This window comes from Microtus ochrogaster, linkage group LG8, assembly GCF_000317375.1.
Source record: "Microtus ochrogaster isolate Prairie Vole_2 linkage group LG8, MicOch1.0, whole genome shotgun sequence".
NCBI lineage: Eukaryota > Metazoa > Chordata > Mammalia > Rodentia > Cricetidae > Microtus > Microtus ochrogaster.
The window spans coordinates 10,907,076-10,927,040 of record NC_022033.1 but is presented as its reverse complement, the minus strand read 5'-3'; the positions used below and the strand labels follow the sequence as shown (position 1 = coordinate 10,927,040).

Sequence of the window (19,965 nt, the reverse complement as noted above, 5' to 3'; positions counted from 1 at the left end):
TTGACATCATCAAGCGTCGAAGCTCCTGCAGGATGACTTTGATGCTGTGGGAATTCTGCCACTTTGCCAGCACCGCTGTGGCCCTTGGGTCCACCTGCAAAGAGGGGAAACACCTACATTACCCTGGACTCCAGAGCAAAGCTTTCCCCGAGGTTGCTATGTTGAGCCCACATGACTCCATCAACACAGAGGCCATGCCAAGCCGCTCTCCCTGCCCTGTAGCCAGCCCGCCTCCCTTTTCTGGGTCCCACCCAGCACGGAAGAACGAACAGAGCTCTGTGGAACAAAAGTCTTAACCTGGTCAAACTCAGGCCATCCTGATGGATCAGCACCTGGGCGTCCACACCCTGGCTTTCTCCACTATCCACCCAGGGTGGGGCTGATAAAGATGGGAGTGGCAGCAAGAGCAGCCAGGTCTCTCAGGTTACCAAGGGGTTGGTGGCTCCAACACAGCAACACACAGGACAGTTCATTTCTAGTTCTCTGGCCCACCTTCTCAGGACTTCAAGGACAAAGGCATGGTGCCCCCAAGCCTCTGGCAAGCAACATAGACTCAGGAGTTGTGGCTGGGGTGTGGCTCTATGGCAGATCCCTAGCCTGAGTAAGGCCCTGGGCTCTAATGCATCGAAGTCCAGGGCAAGACCTGGGTTTGAGATTCTGTTGTCAAAATGCACTTAAGGGGGATGGAGAGATGGCTCAGTGGTTAAGAGCGTCGACTGCTATTCCAGAGGTCCTGAGTTCAATTCCCAGCAATCATATGGTGGCTCACAACCACCGGTAATAAGATCTGGTGCCAACTTCTGTCTGCAGGAACACATGCAGGCAGATCATTGTATATATAATAAATAAATAAATCTTTTTAAAAAATGCACTTAGAAAGTAAGGTCCCAGTTAGACACTTGGGAGGGGGCAGGAGAACTGACTGCCTGGGCTACATAGTGAGTTCCAAAGCTAGACATGGCTACAGAACAGGATCCTCTCAAAAAACAAAAAAAGAAAGACAAAGACAGAAAAAAAGAAAGAAAGAAAGAAAGAAAGAAAGAAAGAAAGAAAGAAAGAGAGGAGAGAGAGAGAGAGAGAGAAAGAAAAAGCAAACGGGCTGAAAAGATGGCTCAGTGGTTAAGAGCACTGGCTGCTCTTCCTGAGGACTTGAGTTTAACTCCCAGCACCCACATGGCAGCTCAGTTGTCTATAGCCTCAGTTTCCAGGGACCCGACACTGTAACAAGGACAAACCGACAAAACACCAATGCCACAAAGCAAATAAATAAATAAATAAATAAACAAACAAACAAACAAACAAATAAATAAAATTAAAGCCGTTGCGTGGCAGTGGTCAAGGGCCATGTAAAGATGTCGGAAAGGCCAAGCCTCAGTTTCTGCATCCAGTCAACTCTTATCAGCGACAGTACAGGACTCCTGGGGTGAGCTCAGAGGAGTGACAAGACACAATGGAAGTAGCCCTGCCCCAGTGCTGAAGACACACTGTGATAACCTGCAGAGGATAAGCCGGCAGAGCACCGTGGGCAGGAGGGACTTACCACGCCATTTGAACTACTCACGCCGCTCATATTGACTTTTGTTACAAATCTTACAGATGGGGGTGCTTCTGGGTATTTAGGCCCACATTCTATTTTAAGGCTGTATATTCGGTTTTCATAAATTGTCTGGAAAAAAAAAGGGTACAGAGATATCAGTTACAAAGAGCTAAGAGACGTACAACTTGTGACAACTTCTGAGACATTGCTGTCCTTGGACCACAGCTTGACCTTGAAGAAACAAGCAAAGGACAGATATACGAAGCTAGCGATGCCCAGGTGTGAGGGTCAACAAGTCCAGCCCGAGGCCACATCTCCTACAGCATGTGCCACCTGGCCACAGAACCTTCTATGTCGTAGTAACACTTGACATGAGAAGCCACCAGCATCTAGTGCGAGAAGGCCACGCAGCTGATGCACCGGATCACCAGCGGCCGCATCAACTCTGAAATGGCAGCTATGGCTGGGTATCGTGGTGCAGACCTGTAGCCCCAAGAGCAAGGCTATCTCTAACTACAGTGACTTTGAGGCCAATCCGGGCTATATATGTCTCTGTCTCGAATAAACAAAAATGTCAACTGTTGAGAGCTGTGGAGATGGCTTGGTGGGTAGAGGTGCTTGCTATGCAAGTCTGCCAAGGCGAAAGGAGGAAAAGAGTATGAACGATGTCTGCTGGTCTCTAAAAAGGCAATCATGCCTTCATGAGAACACAGGCAGGCCCAACCCCTAGACTAGCACCACTGACTCTGCGCCCTCAGATAACACTGACACGACCACCCCAATGGTAGCCTGGCCCTGAATCAGGGGCCACCCTTCTTTTGTGAGCCCTTCGCACATGGCAGTGTCCCCTCCTTAGGAGTCTTGCATGCACAACAGTTTCTCCTATGCAAACAGTGGCATCTACTGGGCTCAGGGTCTTTTAAAAAACCACTGGACATGTCTAAGAAGCCAGTTCTTCAGGTCACTCATCACAGCTCACTCACCTACCTATGCAAACCATTCTCACGCCAAGTGACTAAGCCAGTGCTCAAACATGATCTTGCCACTCTCAACCTCTCCCCTCTCTCCCTCCTTCCTTCCCTCTCTAGGGAGTGCTGCCACCCATCTATCCAGCATGGTCAACCAAAACCTAGCTGCAGGGCTGGGGGTCTGGGTGGAAGAGCACCCTCACAGCTTGTGGGTTCACATCGCTGAGGTCTCCCTAAGCCTGCATGTTAGCCTCTCAGCTCCCAGCACAGACTCCATGAAGAGCCATAACCGCCAGGGACATCCAGGAGAAGCCAAGGCAAAATCGCCAAAGTGCAAAATTCCAGGTAAGAGCTGTAGAGTAAGGCCTCTAAGGCCTCGCCTCAAAAACAAACAAACAGCCGGGCGATGGTGGCACACGCCTTTAATCCCAGCACTCGGGAGGCAGAGGCAGAGGCAGGCGGATCTCTGTGAGTTCGAGACCAGCCTGGTCTACAGAGCTAGTTCCAGGACAGGCTCCAAAGCCACAGAGAAACCCTGTCTCGAAAAACCAAAAACCAAAAACAAAAAACAAACAAACAAACAAACGAGGGAGCTCTTGCTCTTGCATAAGACCGTGGTTCAGCTCCAGCACCCATATGGCAGTCCAAAACTGCCTGTAACTCCAGTTCCAGGGGATCTGATGCCCTCAGTGGACACCAGACATGCATATAGTATACAGACACACATGCAGGCTAATACATTACATAAAAGACTAGCCCTCTTAAAAACCCAGCAGCTGGGGTATGGTTTGCTTAGTGTACACAGTGTTGTGCTCTGTCCCCACCACAGCAGAAAACCCCAACCAACACAACTACAGCTTCATTAATGCAGTGATGTACACCTGCATGTACACCTACAGCTCTGTGCAAGGGGGGGGTCCTCATCTAACACAGGACAAATAAATGAATACATACACACACACATACACACACACAAAAAAAAACAACCAAACTAGTAAAAATAAACAAGCAACCTGGGCCAGGAAGTCCAGGCCTGTGACTGAGGTACAGGGGGCTGAGGCCAAATGATTTACGTTCCAGCCCTGCCAGGGCTACAGAGTTTTCAAGGGCAGCCTGGGCAGTGTGGTGAGGAACTGTCTCAAAAACAGCACCTGCCTGGCATTCAGGGGCCCTAACATCAGTCCCCAACACTAAAATGAATAAGCAAAGAGCTGAGTCCCTCAGGGGTTCTACTGAGATGCTCTGCCAAGGGCCAGTGAGCTGATCCAGCAGGTAAAGACGTTTGACACCTGAGCTCACTTCCCTGGGATCCACAGGGTAAGAGAACTTCAGAGTGACCTCTGACCCATTGCATGCTGTAATGCACATACATGTAATGCATATGTAGGTAAATATGTGCGAAGAATTTATTATGAATATATATATAAATTTGTTTGTGTATGTGTGTGCAACGCCCACGGAAGCCAGAAAGGCCTGAGGTGGAACTTGCTGCCATACCTGGCAGCCAGAGTTCAGCGTATATACACACACGCACGCACACACCGATTAGTGAACAAATGGCATTCAGTTAACAAGACCACCACAGCATGGAAGCCGGGATGGAATCATGATCCTCTGGAGTAGCAAGCTCTCTAGCTGCTGAGCCATTCTTTCCAGCCCCATAAACAACTAGATGCTAAAAATAAATAAAGTTGCTTGCACACACTTTGGATCTCAGCACTTAGGAGGTTGAGGCAGGCACATCTCTGCCAGTTTAAACTGACATAGTGAGTTCCAGGCTAGCAGCGACTGAGACCTGAGACCTTCCTTATCTTAGATGCTATGAGATAGGGTCTTTCTGTGTAACCCTGGCTGTCTTGGAACTCACACTCTGTAGACCAGGTTGGCCTCAAACTCAGAGACCCACCTGCCTCTGCCTATCTTTAAAAAAATCTGATTATGTCAGAGATCATGTGGGGGTTATGGTACATACCCATAACTTGGGAGATAGAATGAGGAAGTTCAGGAGTTCAAGATCAGCCTATACTACATAAGATCCCAACTCAAAACACCAAGTTGGTTCTTAGTTCTAGAGCACATGCCTTATAAGCCAATCATAGAGCAGAACACCCACACTAGGAACCTAGAAATAGCTGCTTGTATGACTCTGTTTTTAACATCAGAGAACCAAGTTTAATCAAAACTATTGGGATGTCAGGTGTGGCGGTTCATGACAATGACTGAGATTTTGGGAGGCTGAGGCAGAAGGACTGCTCTAAATTCCAGGCCAATCTGGGCTACAGACTCTAAAATGTCTCCTAAAGCAAAACAATAAAGGCATAGGTTTTAAAAGGAGAACAGGGGCTGGAGAGATGGCTCAGTGGTTAAGAGCACTGGCTGCTCTTCCAGAGGTTCCCAAGTTCAATTCCCAGCAACCACATGTGGCTAGCAACCATTTATAATGGGATCTGATGCCCTCTTCTGGCCTGCAGCTGTACATGTAGAGTACCCACACATTAAAAAAAAAAATACCTGGCTGGTGGTGGCACAAGCCTTATATCCCAGCACTCAGGAGACAGAGGCAGGCGGCAGATCTCTGTGAGTTCCAGGCCAGCCTGGTCTACCGAGAGAGAGTTCCACGACAGGCCCCAAGCTACACAGAGAAACCCTGTCTCAAAAAACAAAACAAAACAAAAAACTCTGCAAACAAACAAATAAATAAAATTCAAAAAATAAATGAATAAAAAAGGAGAACAGACTGACTGGGTAGACGGGAAGCACACCTTTAACCCCAGCACTAGGGATGTGGAAGCAGGCAGATCCCTGAGTTCAAGGCCATTTATATAAGAGAAACCCTGTCTTGAAAACGAACAAAGCAAAACATCCCAGCTGGGCAGGGATGGCGCATGCCCAGTGCACTCCCAACACTTAGGTGGTAGAGGCACATGAAACTCTGGAGTTCGAGGTAAGCTAGCCCAGTCTACAGAGCGAGTTCCAGAACAACCAGGCTACACAGAGATGCCCTGTCTCGAATAAAACATTAAAAGAAGAAAGGACCAGTAAAGAGAGTGTTAGTAACAGTGGGACAGGCAGCTCCTCAGACGCTGAACAGCTGTCACTAATCTGGCAATGCCAGTCCTAGGTATGTAACCCAAAAAACTGAAAACACAAAAAATTCCATCACGTGCCACAGGTGTCAGTCCCAATGCTACCACAATGAGCGGGTAAACTAAGCAGGCACACCCAGGATGAAGTTCCTCTGGGCGGTGCAAAGGTACAAAGTACTGCAGGTGCAGCTCAGGGTGGGAGGGGGAAGAAGTCACCGCCAGCATGTTAGCATGTTAAGTGATGGATACTGTGGTGGTCTTGTTAGCTGAATGCCATTTGTTCACTAATTTGTGTGTGCACACGTGTGTACACATTGAACTCTGGCTGCCAGGCATGGTAGCAAGTTCCTTGCTCACTGAGCTACTCTGTACATTGTAACACCATCACTGACTGGGGCCCCAGACCACATGGAGGGTGCTTACTAAGCACCAGCTCTCAACCCTCTCCTCCTTTTGTCAGGGCACCGAGAAAAACTTGAAGATTATACATATTAGGGGCACACTCTAAACCAAGCACGGTGACATACATGTAATCTCAGTACATCAGAAGCAGAGCAAGAGAGTCTTGGTTTGAAGCCTGCACTACACTGTCCACCTGTACCTCAGAAATCAAGGACTACGGGCCAGAGACGGCTTAGCTATTAAGAGCTTATTCTGTTCTTGAAGAGGACCCACTCGGTTTCCAGCCTCTCTGTTGGCAGGTCATAGCTTCCTGTTAAATCCAGCTCCAGGGAATCCAATACCTCTGGCTTCCTTGGGCATCTGCAGACACATTCCCTATACCAAACACACAGTTAAACTAAGAAAAACCCCGTGGCAGAGCACCTGCCCGCCTTATGCAAAGCTCTAGGCCCCAGCATTTGGGAGGCTGGGGCAAGAAGATGCTAAGTTCAAGGCCAGTGTAGTCTGCAAAGCAAAATCCTGCTCTATTTTTGAGATGGGATCTGGCTATGTAGCCCAGGCTGGCCTCTAACCAATAGTGATCGTCCTGCCCCGACCTTCCACGAGCTGGGATTACAGGTCCGAGCCACCATCGCCTGGCTCAAGACCCTGTCTTAATAAAAGGCATGTTTGGGGTGTGGCTCAGTGGCACGATGCATGATTTGCCAAGCAAGCATTTGTGAGGTCTAATGTGGCCTTGTCATACCAGGGCTGCAGGGCAGGCGCACAGGTAGCACAGGGAGAGCACTCGGTGCTGTGGCAGCTCTCTCAGCTCTACGCCCCTCTCAGAAAAGGGTAATCCACCAGTTTCTGCTCGTTAGAGACAGGGCCTTGGCGTGTAGCCCAAGCTGCCTTGAACTTGTAGCATTTGTGCCTCCCCTTCTAGTTTACAGGTATGCGCTGTACCACATCCAGCCCGCATTTAAACAGAGCAGAGTATTTTCAATACCATTTATGGGCTGTTCTAGATTTCTGTCTGCCTGTTCCTTTCGTTTTGCTCACATTTATGTGGGTCCTGGAGTTGGACTTATGGATATTTGTGAGCCATCACATGAGTGCCGGGATGGAACCTGAGTCCTCTGCAAGAGTAATGAGCGCTCCTGACCTCTGAGCCACCTTCAGCCCACCTGTCTCTTGTCTCTTGAGATAGCATCAAGGATACAGACTAGCTTGAAATTCCCCACGTGATAAAGATGACCACGACTGGACCCTCCTGCCTCCACTGCCACACGCGGGGATTCAGGCAACTGTAGCCACGGCAAGTTCAACAGGAATCAGCACCCAGTGTAGCGGTGGCTCGGTGGCTCGGTGGCTCAGTGCCGCAGCGCTCTGCTCTCAGCCTGCTGAGCCTGGGAACCTGTCTGCTGGTTCACAACCGTTGCAACTGCTTGACCCCCAGTTGTGCAGATACTCTGGGGAGAAGGACTCTCTAGAGGCTGGATCCCCTCAGCAAAGAAAGGGTTACAGGGCCATCTATATGAGCACCCCTGGTGCCCTAGGGAGTCAGTATGCTGTTGTCACAGGGAGAAGGGAAATGGGCACAATCAGACTGTACTAACTCTCTGTACCCAGCAACAGAATCATGAACGTGACTGACTTAGGAAGCCACAGTAATGTGCAAGGCTGGCCATTCCCCGACAGTATCAATGATGCTCTAAAAGGAACTTCAAGTCTCTAAATGCTAACGAGCCTGAGGCAGGTGTCAGCTCCTGCTGCCTACATCTGGACTCCTCCTATCTCCAAAGTGCACAGGCAGCACCTTGCTCAAGCTAAAAAGGAAGGAAGCTGTCACCCTTAGGCACAAACACACTAGACAGGTCTAGCCACATTCAGGCCACACCTCCCAGTGCTCATCTGCAGGAATGTCCCATTGGAGGGTCTTTCCTTCTGCTAGATTCTCTCCTGCACCAGGAAGTAGACGTACATCTACCCCCCCAGGGCTGACCAATGAAAACTCAACTTCTCCAGCGGAGCGTGTCAGTGTGGCCTAGTAGGCAAGAGAGCACAGGCTTGGCAACCAGACCCAGGGCAGGTGACTTCACTCCTGGGTCAGCTTCCCCACCTGTGACCTGGAATGTGGCTTTGTAGGAGGACCTGACAACAACCTTGCAGCACTAAATACACTTTTGGAGGGCTAACTATGTACTCAGACACAACTGGCCAGGACCTCACAAACCAGAGTTCTCACAGGTCCTGGCTTTTAAAAATACCTTTGGACCCAGCAGAGCTGACAGGCGGAAACAGAACCTATGCTCAGCTGACGAGCAGGGCACAGCTGGGCAGTGGTGGCTGCTGCCTCAGGAGTGTGCTGGCAGCCCAGGTGCTCAGAGCTTGTTCAGCCTGAGACGTGCCAGTTCAAAGGTCTACACTGTCATATAAACTCATACTACAGACTGTACAGGATCGACTCACCCAAGAGGGTTAGACCTCACCAGAGGGGCTCAAATGTATAAACTGAAACTGGCCAGAGAGAGAACAGCCACATTTCAGAAAACACTGCTGGTGAGCATTTGCCCACACGTCTACCATTGCTTTAAAAGGAGGCACAGTGCACTTAAGACAAAGACAGTTGTAGTCATGGCTTGGTGCTTACTCTTGGAGGCCCAATTATCATCCCTGTCCATCTTGTAAGTGTCATGTCTTCGTCGTCCTCTAGACCCCAGCTAACTGTGCCGTCGCCTACTCCTTTCTGGCCTTCTTCCAGCTCTTCCAACAGTCGGAAATTTCGAGGGACTTTTACTCCTAAAACAAATGGAAAGAAATTCAAGATGCTAGCAAGTCCAGGGGAAGTTGTAAATCTAGAGCAGGCTGCTCATTGCCTCTGTCTCAACAGGAGGGCAGCATGCAGGCAGCTCCCAGGTCTCACTGGCAGCACTCACAGAGCCCTGGGAAGCCGGAGGGGTGCTCAGTCACCCCAGCCCTTCCATACACCCCATCCCAACTCCCAGTCTAGATGCTGCTTCCTTCAGGTCCAAGAGCTGGCTGAGAGGAAAGGCCACACCAAATGCAAACTGTGGCCTGGAACATAGTGCTTTCTTTCACCCGGTCCCAGCATGGCACATTTTGGAGGCTGCAGAGACTTGGAGATGCTCCTAGCTGGGATGACTCACGTGGCCTTAGAGGCACAAGCATTGTATCCCAAGAAATGCTGTCCCGACAAGTGGCTGTCAGCAGAGGTGCCAAGGGCAGGCTCTCAAGGCTTCCCCAGTTGGGAAGCCAGGGCTCCTCTCCTCATTTGTAAAAAATGCCACAAGAACAGCTGGTTCTGACTAACTTTTTAGTCCCAAAGCCCAGCAAGCTGTCTATGAAGGCAACACAGAAACACTGCCAGGTCAAATTAGCCCCTGAACTGAGCCTGAGCCCTGAACCATGTCAAGGTCAAGCAAGGTGTCTTGTACAGAGCTCAAACTGGGGGCACAAATGCCAGCGATGGCAGTTGACAGCTCACTCCTGGACTCCCCTGGACTTTCCCTGAGGGGGGGGAACCCATAAGATCTACATAAGCCACAGGCTCTCTTTGAACACTGAGCCCCTCACCTACCCGACTCCAGCACTCACTCTGTAGCACAGCGAGGAAAGGCCAAGGAGACCAGAAGAGAGAGCTCCTGGTGCGCCCTGAGCTTCCTCACGTGCAAAGCACAGGCCAGCACCAGCTCACTTGCCCCACTGTGGCAGCCATGTCCCAGGCTCTGGGAGACAGGCAGAGAGCGGTGCCTGTTTTCATGGAGCCCACCACCCCAGGGAGGCATGGGACAGACATAATAAGTTCTGATATTTCTAAGTGCCAAGGAGTGGAGTGCAGATGCCAACCCAGCAGAGGAAACGGCTCTGACAGTGCAGCACCTGGGGAACAGGAGAGGCCACTGGAGCTCTCAGAGTGACCTGAGGTTTTCTCCCAATTCAGACAGACCCCAAGTGCTATTGGGGGTGGGGGTGGGGGTGCCAAAAAGGACCAGTGGCCATGTAGCAAGGAGTGCATGGTTCAAGCAGACAGGATTTCTGTCAAGTGGCCTGTGGTGTTTAAGAGAGGTCAACTCTAGCATCCAAAGGTTTGGTGTGAGGATCTGGAACAAACTTGCTCATGGACCATGAGATGACTTTGGCAGTGATGGAGTGCTTCATTCTCCAGAGCCACAATTATTGTGACTTACTGGGCTAGGAGCAATACAGGACCTACCAGTTGAAAGGACCTGGATTCCATTCTCACTAAAATCAGAGTGACTTTATTTTTTTTGCAGAGTTTCTCTGTGTAGCCTTGGCTAGCCTCGAACTCACAGAGATCCACCTGCCTCTGCCTCCTGAGTGCTGGGATTAAAGGAGTGTGCCACCACCTCCTGGCGAGAGTGACTTCTTACTGCTGGGATGCAGTAGCTCAGAGGCAGAGCATGGCCCAGCACGCAGCTCCCGCTTCTATCTCCATCACTACAGAATTTATTTAAGGCAAATAACATTATCCTATCTCTCATTTACAGAAACAGTAAAGGTCCTTTTTAAAAAATCATGCTTGAAGCTGGGAATGCTGGTGCACGTCTTTAATCCCAGCACTCGGGAGACAGAGGCAGGCAGATTTTGAGGCCAGTCTGGACTACAGAGTGAGTTCCAGGGCTGCCAGGGTTGTACAGAGACACCCTGTCTCAAAGAACTGTGCACATGCATGTGCCTCAGTGTCATTCCACAGGAGCTGGCCACCTCGCTTTTATTTTTTATTTTGTTTTGTTTTTAAGGCAGGGTCTCTTAGTGGCCTGACGTTCACAACAGACTACAAAGGCTGGCCACTGAACCCCAGGGATCCTGCCCCCACCTCCAAACACTGAGATCATAGACCATGCCTGTCTGCCTGGCTTTCTATTTGAGTGTTGAGGCTCAAAACCAAGTCAGCAGTCTTACAAGGCAGTATTACCTGAGCCATCCTCAGGACAAGTGTGCAAGCAAAAGAGCCATCTGACTGAGAACACTACACAACAGCACACGTGGTCCTGGGGGCAGGGTGACGACAAACGGCACAGCAAAAATCTAAAAGCATACTTGACTCACGGGCTTGGGAACCACTCGCATTTGTCACACTCAGGAGAGCCAACTGCATGGTCTGGCTGGTGACATTCTACAGCACACATGAAGCTAAAAGAGATTTGGATATCAGAGGCAAAACAAAAACAACACAATTATTCTGTTTAGAGGGGAGGACTGGGAGACAGCTCAATGGCAAGAGCACTTGCACTGCAAGCACGAGGACCTGAGTTCAAATCCCAACATCCATGTAGACATTGGGGCATGGGTGAACAAGCCTATGTGCCTGTGACCCCATCACTTGGATGGAGTCAGGCGAGCTTCTGACTGTGAAACTGTGTCCTGTACCGTGTGGACAGGTGTGCGTGCCTGCATTCTCATGTGCTTGCAAGCCTCAGAGTTAAATCTAACTACTACTGCTATTAGAAACAGGGTCTTCATATGTAGTCTAGGCTGGCCTCAAACTCACAGAGATCCTCCTGCCTCTGTTTCCCATTAAAGGCATGTACCACATTTGGTCACTCTTAACTTTTTATTACATTAAAGTGCATGTATGTGTATGTAGGTCAGAGGGCAACCTGCACGAGTTGCTTCTCAGGGATCAAACCCAGTCTGTCAGCAGTGAACACCTTTAAGTGCTGAGCTGCCTTCACGGCCCTTAATCTCTCTCTCTCTCTCTCGAGACAGGGTTTCTTAGTATCTATGGAGGCAGCCCTGGAACTCACTCTGTAGACCAGGCTGGCCTTGAACTCTCAGAGAACCACCTGCCTCTGCCTCCCGGTGCTGGAATTAAAGGCATGTGTCACCATCGCCCAGTCTTAATTTTTTTTCTTTTTCTTTTTTTTTTTTTTTTCGAGACAGGGTTTCTCTGTGGTTTTGGAGCCTGTCCTGGAACTAGTTCTTGTAGACCAGGCTGGTCTCGAACTCCCAGAGATCCGCCTGCCTCTGCCTCCCGAGTGCTGGGATTAAAGGCGTGCACCACCACCGCCCGGCCTTAATTTCTTTTTTAATACTCACATATAGCCGGGTGGTGGTGGTGCACACCTTTTAATTCCAGCACTGGGGAGGCAGAAGCAGGCAGATCTCTGAGTTTGTGAGGCCAGCCTGACATACAGATCATGTTCCAGGACAGTCAAGGATATACAGAGAGAACCTGTCTTGAAAAACCAAACCAAACCAAAAAACAAAGACAAAACCAAGCCAAATTAAAAACAAAAAACAAACAAAAAAAAAATAAAACCACATAGATAAAGTGTATTTGTGCATGTTGAGTGTGGTACCCACAGAGGCCAGAAGAGAGATCCACTGGAGCTGGAGTTTTAGCTGGTTGTGAGCCTCCAAAATTAAATTTAAATCAGCCCTAAACTTAAATGTTTAATAATAATACAAACGTGGCTGTACAAATGACTGCATATCACTCCTGGCTGTCACTATAGTCCACAAAAGCAGAAACGAAGGACCAAAGAGCACCAGTTACACTGCTAGACTGCCATGACCACCCTATCTGAAGGGCTTTACTAGTGGACAGTCTATGGGCCAGGCCAAACTCAACAACAGTTCCTGCCTAGTGGGCATGAGGCCCTAGGTTTCAACCCTACCAAGGTAAAGGTAAGACGGTCATGGATCCATGGACTAACTCCTGTTCCTCCTGAACTAAGAAGGAGGCAGCTTGGGACTCTAAACCAAATTACAGACTCCTTAAGAGGACATTAGGACAGAAAGGTCGTAGGGACACAGGAATCAACCTGCAAGCAAAAGGGAGGGGTCTCAGAAGACATCAGAGGGCTTGACTCTGGACTTCTTGGATGTGTGTGTTTGGGTATCTGGTTACAGCAGTTCAGATGGTGGGAGATAACTCAAGAAAGCCGGGAAGGATACAAACTGGGATAATGTTAGCAGAGGCATCTGTGGACACAATGGCTGCAGTGATTCCCTCCTTCCTTCTGCGCCTTGGCCCAGATCTACATTACCTGCTTGCCTCAGCCTCCTTAGCTGAAAATATGGTGTGTGTGAGCTCACGTGCAAGCGTGTGCACCCATGGCACTCCTAGAAGGTCCCACCACCCAGCCTTTGCACTTCTTAGTCTCTACAGACGACGTCCTTCTGACAGCCCTAAGACAGACTCCTTCACCTTCTCCGGGGACTCAGATCTAGGACACTTGATCTTAGTAATCTGTTTTCTTCTGTCGGGCTGGGGACCAGTGAGCTGGCTCAGCATGTAAAGGTGAGCCTGACCATCTGACCTACCCCTGGAAGCCACATGGTGGAAGGAGGCAACCGACTCCCACAAGTTGTCCTCTGACCTCTGCACTCATGCCACGGCACACATGCCCATACTCGTATACCCCAAGTACTCCACCAGCCCTTGATACCCATCCCCCCCCCACCGGGTCCCAAAGTATCTGTTGAGACAGTCTCCTGTAACTCAGGCTGATCTCAAACTCACTGATGATTTTGATCCTCCAGCCTCAGCAGTTGGAGCAGCTGGGATGACAGGTCTGCACCATTGTCTCTGGCTAGTATGTTACTTTCCGATTCATTCCCCTCCCCCACTTTTTTTGTGCAGCAGGGTCTCCCTACATAGTCCTGGCTGTCCAGGAGCTATGTAGACCAAGCTGGCCTTGAACTCACAAAGATCTGTCTGCCTCTGTTGGGATTAACAGTGTGTGTCATCATGCCTTGCTACAACTTATTTTCTAAACAAGTTTTAATTCTCATTAAAATTTTGATTAAAAGTTTTGGGAGAATAGTGACAGCTGGCTGAAATCAGGAGTGAGGGTCACAGGACAGCCATTTAGCCTGAGGATGCACTGAACTCCTGTGCCAACCCCTCATGGGCTGCAGGGGAAAGCTGTCTAGGCTCTTCACCTCTGGACAGCCGAGAAGTAGTTAATGCCTGCATCCGAGTACTCTGGAGGCTGGTGTAGTAGGACCAGAAGTCCAAAGTCATCCTTAGCATAAAAGGGAGTTGAAGCTACCCTAGACTACTCAAGACCCTGTCTATAAACAACAGGACCCTTTTACGTAAATTATCAACATGTTGGATGTAGTGGCACACACCTTTAGTCAAGCACTCTGGAGGCAGAGGCAGAGTTTAAAGTCAGTCTGGTCTATATAGCAAGTTCCAGTCAGCCATGGCTAATTAATAAGACTTGGTCTCAAAAACAATCAACAACACAATGGTATCCACTCTCATTCAGTGTGGCAGCCCTGTGTCTAGCACCATGCCAGACAACATGGGAAGCAGGAAAGAACATAGAATCTCAGTACAAAAACCAACATTCAACTGCAGCCAATGGGAGGAAACAATGAGAAACAGGATCTACCACTGAGCAGCCTTCCTAACCATGGATGCTGGCAGGCTCTGAAGTGACAGGTATGGGAGCTCCAATGACTGGGCCATCCCTTAAGGATATGTGGGGAGCTGCACGTGGCTCTGAGGAGAAGCAGAGAAAAGGGAAACCAAGTCTCTGGCCAGTGTCAGGATGAGCCAGCAGGCATGGCCCAGCTTTGGACTGCTTCTACCATGGCTTAGGATGGTGTCTGTCAGAAGAGGAAGTGACAATCATCTGCCACTGACTCCCTGCAGGCCTGGCAGGTATTAAGGAGGAATCTAAACTGAGTCAGCAGGTTGTGTACACCATGGTGGGGAGGTGGTGGGAGGCATGTGCTGTGCACAGCGCTGTGCAAGGTGTCACTCCCAGGTTACCAAAGGGGCAATACTTCCACGCCCTCATTTTGGACTTGACAGGCTTCAGATACGCACTTGATAAAACCGAAGCTGGTGTGACAATAAAAGGGCTGCAACCCATGTGCTCAGGAGGCTGAGGCTGAAGGCTTGGCTGGGCAACTTAGCCCATCTCAAAATATTTAAAAAGTGGAGAGTGGAGCGAGGGCACAAAGAGTTCAGAACACAGTGTCGTACAGCCTGTGTGAAACTCCGGGTTTCACTCAGCACCAAAAAGGAGAAGACAGGCTTGGTGGCACTTGCATGGGCTACAAAGGGAGACTTGCCCCCTGCCACACACCCAAGACTGAAAAGTAAAGCGTGCAGCGCATGTATGACAGCTGCACGTGCCAGGAAAACACTTCTCTACTGAGCTCCACTGCAGCCACCAGGCACACCAGAGTGCACCCATGCTGTCACCAATGAGAACCAAGAGACCAGTGTGTGAGTGTGCATGTGTGTGCAGTCTGTTCATTCCACAACAGTTTTGCTGTGAGCTGAGCACTTTCCCTCAGTCCAGGATGGCAGGGGGCACAATACTCTACAGAAGGAGTGAACCCTGAGAGTTCTGTGGAGATGATGCCTGGTACACAGCCACCTTGCTATGGTACCCCCTCCCTCAGTACAATGTAGCATCTTCCAAATACCAAAACAAGCCCCTCCTGACCCATACCCTATCCCGCTCAGCAGTTACAATCCTAAAAGGTCATTCATGCAGGAGCTCTATTTGTACCTTCCACCGGGTCATCCACATCAGGACAGGCTGTACCTAAGTCCCTGACCATCAGATGAGATAGTCAGTTCCATGCCCCTGCCCCTTCAACTCCTGCCTCCAAACTCAATCTGGCCCGTGAATCCATTCCTTGAGCTCTTGATAGGCCCCACTGCTCAAGTGCTTCCAGAGGAGCCATGGCCCCCAATAAACTGACCACAACAGCCTTCCTAGACACCTGCCAACAGGCCTCAGGCACTAGACACTTCCCACCCCAGTCTGTCATCCCCAGGCTCCTTCAATCTCAGGCTGGTCTTCTTGTCATGCTCATCACCTCATTCATGACTGCGGGGGTCCTGCCTGTTCTCCATGGACAGGACACTGTCATTTCCTTATATGAAGCCACCACCGACTGCCCTGTACAGCCGGGCTCTGCCCCACTGCTGCTACAGCAGCAGCTCCTCAGGCTTTTGCAGGCTTGTCTTCTTCCGGCCTTTGTGCTCACTGTGGTTGCTCCCAGGCCAGAGGACTGCTAGTTCCTAGTTCATCCTCAACGTGCATTCCCTCGTCTCTTGTTCAGCAAACGTAAGCCAACCGGACACTCTGAACACATCCGTCTTGCCTCCCATCTGAGCACACTTGCTCATGAGAGCTCAGGTCAGTCTGTTTGCTCACTGTCTTCTCCAACAGGTATGTGATGTGTGCTGACAAGCCCTCAGACTCACAAAATTCTAACAGATTCTGGAAAACACATACAGGAAAGATTTATAGAACCATTAAAGAGGAGCCTAATTCTTATTTTGAGGGGAGAAGACAGGGTTTTACACAGCCCAGGCTGCCCTGACCCACCTACCTCTGCTCTCAAGTCCTACTAGCATTACATGTGCATCCATCGTGCTTGCCTTAAGAATCTTATCAAAGGGTTAAGTATGGATTTTAAGTTAAGCAAAATTCCATACCACATGCATATAGAACATGCATTATAGCTGTCAATCTTCCGACTGCAGAGGCCAACAGGAGCTTGTAGCCATGCACCTTGCCCTACCAGCTCTGTCCCATACACCAGTACTGATGTGGGATCCCCTCTGTATGCTGTGAATATTATTAATAAAGGAACTGCTTTGGGCCTATGGTAGAGCTATAGAAGAACAGAGCTAGGTGGAGAAAACTAAACTGAATGCTGGGAGAAAGAGGGCAGAGTCAGAGAGAAGCCAGGTAGCCATGTGTAGAACCTTGCCTGTAAGCCACAACCACGTGGCAATACACAGATTAATGGAAATGGGTTAAATTAAGATATAAAAGCTAGCCAATAAGAAGTTAGAGCAAATGGGCCAAGCAGTGATTTATGAACCAGTTTCTGTGTGATTATTTTGGGGCTGAGTGGCTCCTTACAACACAGCACTTTCTCTTTCTGTTTCCCCCACTTTGCTCTTTATCTATCTCACACCATCTTTGCGCCTGGTGACTCATTCAACCTGCCCCTCCCCTGGCAAGCGATGGTGCTCAATAAATGCTTCTGGGATGGACATATGAGACCATAACACTAGATGATGACATCATACAACTGAGGTATCTGAGTGTCTTCAATTTACTGTGTGTGTGTGGTCAGAGAACAACTTTGTGAACAGAATTCTCTCCTTCCTTTTACATGGTTTCGGAGATCAAACTCAAGTCTCCAGGTTTAGCCAGCAAATGCTTTTATCCACAGAGCCATCTCGCTGGCTCCATCTCAGGGTTTTGTCCTCAGTTACATTTTACTTATTTTGTGTGTACCATGATGCACTTGAGGCGGTCAGAGGACAACTTTCAGGAGCCAGCTCTCTCTTCTTCCACCATGTAGATTCCAAGGAGTAAATTCAGGTCACCAGACTTTGTGGCAGGAACCTCTATCCACGGAATCATCTCAGAGGGTTTTATCATAAAATCTGGTAGCTTTTTAAATGACTACATTTTATTTTGTATGCATATTGTGTTTGGATGTGCTGGTGCCACAGCTAGCCATGTGGTAGCACCCAGGAGTCAGTTCTACCATGTGGTCCTGGGAACGAACTCAGGTTGTCAGTCTTGGCCGCAAGAGCCCTTCCTCTGCAATTCATTCCCAGTCCCCAGCCTAGCTTATAGTCCTGGTTGGCCTGAAACTTGCTATGTAGACTAGGCTGGCTTTGAACTTAAGAGATTTACCTACTCCTGCCTCCCTAGCACTGGGATTAAAGGCATATGTCACAACTTGGCCAGCTTTTTAAATTTTATATTTAGTTTTTTTGAGAGAGGGTCTCTATATAGCTCTGGTTGTCTCGAACTGTAGACCAGGCTGCTTCAAACTCAAGAGATCCACCTGCCTCTATAGCAGCAGTGCTAGAATTAAAGGTGTGTGACACTATAGATGATTCCAAAAGCCTTCTCCTTTAAAAAAAAAAAAAATCTAGCAATCCGAGTGAAACTTATTTTGGGGGGACGGAGCGGAAGTGCTGGAGATTGACCAGTCAAGTATTCTACGGTGGAACTATATTATCTTATCACCTCTTTTGTGGCAGCATCTCACTGGTTTGCAGGCTGATCTTGAACTGCCTCTACAGTTGAAGTGAGCTTTCAACTTCTGATCTTCCTGCCTTTGTGTTTCCCGCAGCCGGACTGGTTTGCCAGTCTGTGTCACTAGGTCTTGCTTTGGTTCCTCACCAAACCTCACAAGAAAAGGGCTCTTTTCTGTGCTGGGCCTGAGCCTCTCCAAAGCACGGTACCTAGAAAGGGTCCCTCGGGGCAAAACCATGAGTGTGTCACTGGTGTCCCACACCTTAGAAAGGCACAGGAAGCTAATGCTGCAGCAGTCTACAAAGTGCTGAGAACCATATGGCCTGAGGGCACCTCAGTCCTGGGACCTCAGGGCATAATCAAGCACTGACTGAGTCAAAATGAGATGTGCAGTTACATCAAGAAGTGAAATCAAGGGTCAAGGCCCGGCTGCCAAGTCTGACTCGAGTTCTAGCCTGGATCCCACATAGCAGAAGAGTTAGTCCATGTGGATTGTGACCTCCAACCCTGTAATGAGGTACATGTAACCACACAAAGCAAATCAAAGTAGCTAAAAACAAAAGGCAGTGATAATCTAGGTGCTCGAAATATGGCTCAGAAGGTGAAGAAGCTGTCACCAAGCCTGACTCGAGGTTCAATCCCTGAAACTGATATGGTGGAAGAAGAGAACCAATTACCACTAAGTTGTTCTCTGACCTCCAAAAGTATACCACAACATATACCACTCTCCTAAGGAAAAAAAAATATGACATGCAGGTTGAAAAAGCATTGAATGTTTTACATGGTATCCTAGGGTAACACCGAACACAGTAATTCAAAGCACAGAAATATATTAAATTGAGCTGGAGAGACGGCTCAGAGGTTAAGAGCACTGGCTGCTCTTCCAGAGGTCCTGAATTCAATTCCCAGTAACCACTTGGTGGCTCACAACCATCTGTAATGAGATCTGGTGCCCTCTTCTGGCATCCAAGCATACATGCAGACAGAAGACTGTACATAATAAATAGATTTAAATAAAGATTTATTTTAAAAAATAAATAAAAGAAAAATAAAAAGAAACATTTTTAAATCTTGGGAAAAGGATTCCGGGGTGTGCCTACACATCTACAGTCTCAGCCCTCAGGAAGCTGAGGCAGGGAGACTGAGACCAGCCAGGGCTACACAGCACAATCCTGTCTCTAAAACAAACTGAAGGTTAAAAAGGCAGAGGGGAGCAGGCCCAGCTGGTGAAGAGCTTAGCATGCAAGTCTGAGGACGCAAGTTCCGAGTCTGCACCAACAAAAGCCAGGGGTAGCGTGTGCGCCTGTAACATCAGCATCTAGGAGGTGAAAGCACAGATCAGTCTGATATCATGAAATACAGCCTCAAAAACAAATGCACAAAAAAATCCAGGTGAGCCAGGCGGATCTCTGAGTTGGAGGCCAGCCTGGACTACGCAGTGAGTTTAGGCCAGCCCGGTTTATACAGATAAGGACGCATATGGATTTAACCCCAGCACCCGAGAGGCAGAGGCAGTATCTGAGTCTGAGGTCAGCTACAACTAACTGTACAGTGAAACTCTGTCTAAAAAATAAAAATATCTTTTGGGAACCTCATGCAGTGGCTCATATATGTAACTGCAGCACTAAAGAGGCTGAAGCAGGAGGATTATCACAAGTTCCAGGCCAGTCTGAACTGAGTAAGACTTTGTCTAACAAATAAATAGTTACAATACAAATATCGTTGGAGAACTGGTGATCATGTAGCCATGGTTCTTAGTTCTGGCAGACTGTGTGTCCTACCCAAGCCCCTCCCTTTTTTTTGTTTTTCAATTTAACTTTTTTAGCTTTCTTTCTTCTTCTTTAAAAATATTTATTTATTTATTTATTTATTATTTTATTTATTACACAGTGTTAGTTTCCATGTCTGCCTATAGGACAGAATGGTTCTTAGTTCTGGCAGACTGTGTGTCCTACCCA

General features: G+C 48.7%; 1 protein-coding gene across 1 annotated transcript in view; it reads right to left on the bottom strand.

The window, feature by feature from the left end:
• Position 1: 1 nt before the first annotated feature.
• Ube2v1 (ubiquitin conjugating enzyme E2 V1) overlaps positions 2-19,965 on the bottom strand; it is a gene marked incomplete at its 3' end in the record, with an annotated part of 25,933 nt that continues 5,969 nt past the window's right edge. The window contains exons 2-4 of the mRNA XM_005363127.2: positions 8,626-8,774; positions 1,541-1,666; positions 2-94 (exon numbers count right to left, since the gene is read on the bottom strand). Of these exons, the coding sequence (XP_005363184.1) occupies positions 2-94; positions 1,541-1,666; positions 8,626-8,774 (368 nt within the window). The remainder of the gene's footprint in view (positions 95-1,540; positions 1,667-8,625; positions 8,775-19,965) is intronic.